General features: G+C 52.0%; 1 protein-coding gene across 1 annotated transcript in view; it reads right to left on the reverse strand.

Moving 5' to 3' along the window:
* Positions 1–2,146: 2,146 nt before the first annotated feature.
* The window catches only part of AIF1L (allograft inflammatory factor 1 like), a 21,411-nt gene continuing 16,600 nt past the window's right edge, over positions 2,147–6,957 (reverse strand). The window contains exons 4-5 of the mRNA XM_008057452.2: positions 4,767–4,929; positions 2,147–2,486 (exon numbers count right to left, since the gene is read on the reverse strand). Coding sequence (XP_008055643.1) covers positions 2,399–2,486; positions 4,767–4,929 — 251 coding nt within the window. The 3' untranslated portion in view covers positions 2,147–2,398. The remainder of the gene's footprint in view (positions 2,487–4,766; positions 4,930–6,957) is intronic.

Here is a 6,957-nt window from a genome sequence, read left to right on the forward strand (position 1 = left end):
TGGCCACTGCACTCCAGTCTGGGCGACAGAGTGAGACTCCGACTCAAAAAAAAAAAAAAGAAAATCCTGCCTCCTAACATTCATCTCACTGGCACTGTCTGGGTCTGACTTCCCTACTGGACCCTCCATAAGTCTGTCCACTTCGTTCCTGGGTTAACTCTTGGCCTATAGCAAATGCTTAATAAAAGTGTTCTGTAACTAAGTGTGTCTAGGTCCTGAGAAGGCAGGGTAAGGGACTCCAGAACACAGGTGGGGTTAAAGCTAAGCTCCCTGCTCAGCCAAGATAAGGCTGGGTGAGTTTGACATCTTCCTGCATGAGTTCTGAGAGGTGACCATCCGACACTCAGCAGGACTGCAGAGGCATGGCCAGGTGTGGGGGCTCACACCTGTAATCCCAGCACTTTGGGAGGTTTGGAGCCCAGGAGTTGGAAACCAACCTAGGCAATATCGTGAAACCTTGTCTCTACAAAAATCAAAAGATTAGCAGGACGTGGTGGCACGTGCTTATAGTCCCAGCTACTTGGGAGGCTGAGGCGGGAGGATCACCTGAGTCCAGGAGGTTGAGGTTATGATGAGTTGTGATCGTGCCACTGTACTCCAGCCTAGGAGATGCCAACTCAGAAAGATAAAAAAAAAACAAGAACCTGCAGAGGCAGGCCTGGTCCTTCCCCAAAGCCTGATACTGACTCGGAGGCTTTGGGGGAAGGGTGAACCCTGGCCTAGGGCCTTCAGAGGGAGTGAAGACTTCCTAGAGTGGTGGCCTAGGATGCTCCCCCTCCCCACTACTCCCGTTTTTTATCACTGACTAAGGTGGCCTGGAGTAAAAGGCCATGGGCAGGGCACCTGAACATACAGGCTGCGGTCTGGCTCTTCCATGTCCAGATTAACCTCCTGACCTTGGGCACTTAATCCCTGTGGGCCACCAGTTTCCTCACCTGTGAAGTGGAGGGCTGGCCCAGCTACCCTACAGGGGGATGGGGCTTTAAAACGCCGTGAGTCCATAAGAGGGGACACAGGCAGTCCCCATCCAATTCCCAAGCTCAAGATTTTGAGCCATTCGGGAAGGGAGAGAAGAGATTGACAGTGGGCACGGCACGTGTCAGGACCAAGCGGGAGGACTTAAAGCTTGTCATAGGCAGTCAATAAATATCTGTTGAATGAATGAATGGTGTGAACAGGGCAGGAAGGCACACGAGGGAAGCACAGTCAGGATTCAGGCAGATTGGGATCAGAAAGGCAACCTTCTATTTCTCAGCTCTCGGCGTGACAGTGGTGCTGATGTTCTACCATGAGCGTTTTACTCCTCATTTGCCCACCCTGCCGCCCTCAGCACCCTCCCTAAAAGGTGGGATACAGCCGGGCTCGGTGGCTCAGCCTGTAATCCCGCACCTTTGGGAGGCTGAAGTGAGGGGATTGCCTGAGCCTGCGGGTTCCAGACCCGCCTGGGCAGCGAGACCTCATCTCTACAATAAATCAAAAAATCAGCCGGGCGTGGTAGCGCACGCCTGTAGTTCCGGCTAATTGGAAGGCTGAGGCGGAAGGATCGCTGGAACCCAGTAGGTCGAGACTGTGGTGGCCGCTCCAGTCTGGGCGACAGAGTGAGACTCCAACTCAAAAAAAAAAAAAAAAAAAAAAAAAAAAGGTGGGATATAGTAAGCTGGCCTTGCCCCAAGGCCCTGGCCTCACCCATACCTTTGAAGCCCTTTGCGGCTGCCTCAGCAAGGGACAGTGGGGCTGGACCCTCCCTCTGAGCAAGACCAGAGGGATCCTTCTAGTACCTTCTCAAAGGGTTCAAACGAGAGGCTCCTTTCCTTCCGCCTTCTGTCACATCATTGAAGATGAGCAGAGGTGTAGCTGAAGAGGGGACCAGCTGGGGCAGTGGGGCATGGAGTGGCCACATTCTGAATGACCCAAGAGCACTGGAACTGTGACACTGTCTGAGGAAACCCTAGCAAGACACCACAGCCTTATCCCTAACCCCAGGTCTTCTGCAGGTGGGCTGAGGTCCTCCCCAGGGCCGGGCCAGTGAGCCCGAACTTAGCTCAGAGACCTTCTGGAAGGATGGATGGTGCTGGCTCCAAGTGTAGGGAACACAGGCTGGAAGCCTCCCTGCCCTGGCCCTGGCCCTGCCCCTCTGGTTTTTGGTTTGATGTCAGTCTTTCTGCACAGGAAGTCGGGACAGTGGTGGTGGTCTGTCCCACTAAGAAGGGGGGGGGTCCCAGGGCTGACGGAGAGGCCCTTTAAGGCAGATAAATTGTGCTTTACAAAGACACCAATGAAAACACAAACAAACCTACAAACAAACAATCAAGACAAATCTCAACAAGTCGAGAAGGGCAGTGAGATCAGGAGGGCGGGACGGGTGTTGGAGGCCGGGCGAGGGGTCCAGACAGGGTCCTCAGGGCAGGCTGGCAATGTCTCTCTCTGGAGGGGGGCCAACTGGCTTGGGGCTGCTCTCATTGGCTTTTCCTTCAAACATCATGACTCTGGTTTGGAGATGGAGAAAAGGAAAAAAAAACAGGATTAGGACTCCTTCCCTCATCCAGGGAAAGACCGTCCCAGCCTTCATGTCAGCAGGGTGCTCGATGGAAAGCCCTCGAATCTGTTCCCTAGTGGCCTTCTTGAAGAAACCCAAGACAGCACCCATGAGGAAGAGGCTGCCAGTTCCATTATACAAAGGAGAAAACAAGTACAGAGTGGCAACGTGACTCCTCAGAACCACACAGGCTGTCCAAGGCAGAGCAAGAATGAGACTCCAGGCCTCTGACTTCTAGGTCAGCCTTTCCCCTAACCACGTCACCTGGAGGGGGCTGAGGAGTGAGGCTGGGCCATGGCTCTGCTCAAAGCTCCATTAGATCTTCAAAAACCTCCCACTGCTCTGAGAGAAAAGTCTGGGGAGCAGAGGGTAGGGGCTCAGCACATAACCTCTGTGGCAAACAGCCTGGAGTCAAATACCAGCTCTGCTACTTCAAGCAAGACTCTCAACCTCTCTGACCCTCAGCGTTTTTGCCTAGGAGTGGGAATCCTGAGCTCGTGAGCTGGTTATGCAGCAGCCTTCAGACTCAACAAGGTCTTTCATAAAACAGGACAGGTATATTTACCATCATACTCTAATCTCATTTCATAAAAGCCAAGTGAGCAACCTTTTCATCCGTGACGCTAAGAATCTCCAGGAAATTGCTCTAATGCTTTTCAGTGGGGAGGCACTTACAAGGTGCTACCAAACTAGGTGTTTGCCATTGGTTGGATGCTAGGCTGCAATCTTTTTTTTTTTTACCCCACTCTCTGATTTTTTTTTTCTTTTTAAAACTCCTAGGCTCAAATGATTCTCTGCCTTGGCCTCCCAAAGTGCTGCGATTACAGGCATGAGTCACCATGCCCAGCTTACACTGGAGTCTTTATGTCATTTCACTAACCCTCAGGATGGTACTTCACAGAAGACATATATATCATCCTCATTTTACAGATGAAGAAACGGAGGCTCACAGACCTAAAACGACTTGCCCCAGAATCATTTCGGTAGCAGGTAATAGCATCACAATTAGAACTCTGCCTCCTTTAGAGGCAATTTTTGACTCTCTTGTCTGCTCACAACAACCCCATGAGGATAGTAGAGCTGTTTTACAAATAAGGAAACTAGATGGGCACAGTGGCTCACGTCTGTAATCCCAGCAATTTGGGAGACCAAGGCGGGAGGATTGCTTGAGTCTAGGAGTTCAAGACGAGTCTAGGCAACATAGTGAGAGACTTCATCCTGACAAAAAAATTTTAACTGAGCCCATGGGTTCAAGACCCGCCTGGGCAACTTGGCGAGACCTCATCTCTACAATAAATCAAAAAAACTAGCTGGGCGTGGTAGCGCGTGCCTGTAATTCCAGCTACCTGGAAGGGTGAGGCGGAAGGATCGCCAGAGCCCAGCAGGTTGAGGCTGCGATGGCCAGGAGCGTGCCACTGCACTCCAGTCTGGGTAACAGAGTGAGACTCCAACTCAAAAAAAAAAAAATTTTTTTTTAAATTAGCCAGGTGTGGTGCATGCCTTTGGTCCCAACTGCTCAGGAGGCTGAGGTGGGAGGATCGCCTGGACCCAGGAGGTCAAAGCTAAGATGAGCCGTAATTGTGCCGCAGCCTGGGCAACAGAGTGAGAACCCAGCTCAAAAAACAAATGAGGGAGCCAGGCTCGGTGGTTCAGCCTGTAATCCTGTGCCTATGGGAAGCTGAGGTGAGTGGATTGCCTGAACCCATGGGTTCAGGACCCGCCTGGGCAACTTGGCGAGACCTCATCTCTACAATAAGTCAAAAATTAGCTGGGCGTGGTAGCGCGCGCCTGTAGTTCCAGCTCCTTGGAAGGCTGAGGCGGAAGGATCGCCGGAGCCCAGCAGGTCGAGGCTGCGGTGGCAGGGAGCAGCCACTGCACTCCAGTCTGGGCGACAGAGTGAGACTCCAACTCAAAAAAACAAAAAACAAACAAACAAACAAACAAAAACAAATAGGGAACGAGGCCTGGTATACTGATCACCATCGTCACTACCACCACCACCACTATCATCATCACAGTTGCTACTTGCTGAGCCAAGGTTCTACCAGGCTAAATCCCCCCGCAGGGCACATATTAACATGATCATTGGCCAGCTAAGGAAATAAGACTCAGGAAGATTAAGTACCTTGCCCAGCAGGTCACACCACGAGTCACCCACTGGCTGGGAAATGGCCGAGGCGCCCTGAATGACCTTCCATCAGAGGCCCCAGGGGAGGCGAGGGGTACTCACAGCTTGAGGACAGCTGACCGTTTTCCCAGCATCACGTTCACAAAGTCTCGGTAGGAGATGGTGTCGCTGACCCCACCTGTCACCTCCGAGATCATCTTCTTCATCTCCAGGTGGGTCTTGGGGACCCCAAGCTTCTCCATCATCCTCTTTAAAGACATCAGGTCTGCCAGAGGAAAGGAAGATTTGTGGAGTGGGAACAGGTTACTAGGGTCTCGCGCAGCAGGGGGAAGGCTCCACTCTGGCGCCTGTGCCCAGGAGCTTGGTGTGGGATCCTCTCCCTGGAGCCTGCAGTCAAAGATGTTTCTCCTCCAGGGAAGATGAGCTCATCCTTGCTCTCTTTGGAGGCAGTAGAGACTAGTGGTTAGGAACCTGGGCTTCCAGAGTCCGAAAACCTTGCATTGAGCTCAAGTTTTGCTATTCCTGGCTGTGGGACCTGGGGCAAACTACTAAACCTCTCTGAACCTGCTTCCCACCAACAGTGGATCAGACTGATGGGATCATTCAGAGAGACAATGTACAGAAAACACCAGCAGAGTAGGTGCTCAGTAGGAAGTCATTATTGTTTTTTTGCTTTTTGGGTTTTTTTCTGAGACAGGGTCTCACTGTCACCCAGGCTGGAGTGCAGTGGCACAATTATAGCTCACCACAACCTTGACCTCCTGGGCTCAAGTGATCCTCCTGCATTAACCTCCCAAGTAGCTGGGGCTATAGGCACTCACCACCACGTCTGGTTAATTGTCCTATTGTTTCTGATACTATTATTGTGATCTCTGATGTTCCCTGTGGTTAGGGAAGGCTGTGTGCCCACTCTCCTGCTGACTGGAGAGTTACTGCCCAGCGAGGTGGGCCCAGGGAGTTGGTCCAATCCTGGGCATTGAAAGTTACTCTCAGGCCGGGCACGGTGCCTCACGCCTATAATCCCAGCACTTTGGGAGGCCAAGGTGAGAGGACTGCCTAGGTCCACGGGTTCAAGACCAGCCTGTGCAACTCGGCAAGACCTCATCTCTACAAAAAACAAAAACTTAGCTGGGCATGGTGGTTCATACCTGTAGTTCCAGCTACTTGGAACACTGAGGTGAAAGAATCACCTGAGCCCAGAAGGTCGAGGCTGCGGTGGCCATAAGCGTGCCACTACACTCCAGCCTGGGCAACAGAGTGAGACGCCAAATTAAAAAAAAAAAAAGTTACTCTTGGCTGAGTGCAGTGGCTCACGCCTGTAATCCCAGCACTCTGGAAAGCCAAGGTGAGAGTACTACTTAAGCCCAGGAGTTTAAGACCAGCCTGGGTAACATAGTGAGAACTTATCTCTACAAATAATAATTTTTTTAAAAATTAGCCAAGTATGTACCTAACCCTGACTTGTATCTCACATCTTTATAGCAAAATAAAGTAAAAAAAAAAAAAAATTAGCAAAGCATGGTGGCACACACCTGTAGTCCCAAGTACTTGGGAGGCTGAGGTAGGAGGACCGCCTGAGCCCAGGAGGTCGAGGCTGTGAGGAACCATGATTGTGTCACAGCACTCCAGCCTGGGTGACAAAGTGAGACCCGACTCAAACAAAGAAAAAAGGTCACTCTCCTGGGTGTCAGGCGGCAGGCAGCTTCTCCCCACCGACCACTCCCACCCTGCTGTCCTAGGACTCCACCTCGGCTGGAAGGGAGAGGAGGCCAAAAATATCCCGGGGAACAGGAAAACCAACAAAAGAACAAAATTCAAGAAAAACAAGGGAGGCACCAAAAAGTCACTGCCTCCCAAGGAGGTGCTGTCTGGGACCTGCCAGCTCCCACCAAGATCTGAGACAATTTCCTGTGGATTGTTCTTCTGTGAACAATGGGTCAGTGAAGGATGGCGGGAGCGTGGGGTGGGTGGGGAGCCGTGGGGAGCTGGGCAGGGTGGGCAGGACTGCGGCCAGGCCCGAAGGTGCCAGGATGTCCGGACTTTTCAAAGAGAACTGGGCAGCCTTCTCCAGGAAGGGGTGACAGAGCTCTACACACGCTGCTAGACTCTTAAGTTGGCAAGAAGTTTCTGGAGGACAGTCGGGCAAGATGCCTTAAAAGTCTTCGACCCACAATGACTCCTTCTTGAGATTTACTCTAAAGAAACAGCCAGTAGCCGGGCTCGGTGGCTCAGTCTGTCATCCCATGCCTTGGGAGGCTGAGGTGAGTGGAGTGCCTGAGCCCGTGGGTTCGAG

The sequence above is a fragment of the Carlito syrichta genome, unplaced genomic scaffold (genome assembly GCF_000164805.1).
Source record: "Carlito syrichta isolate Samal-C Ts95f unplaced genomic scaffold, Tarsius_syrichta-2.0.1 Scaffold303014, whole genome shotgun sequence".
Lineage (NCBI taxonomy): Eukaryota > Metazoa > Chordata > Mammalia > Primates > Tarsiidae > Carlito > Carlito syrichta.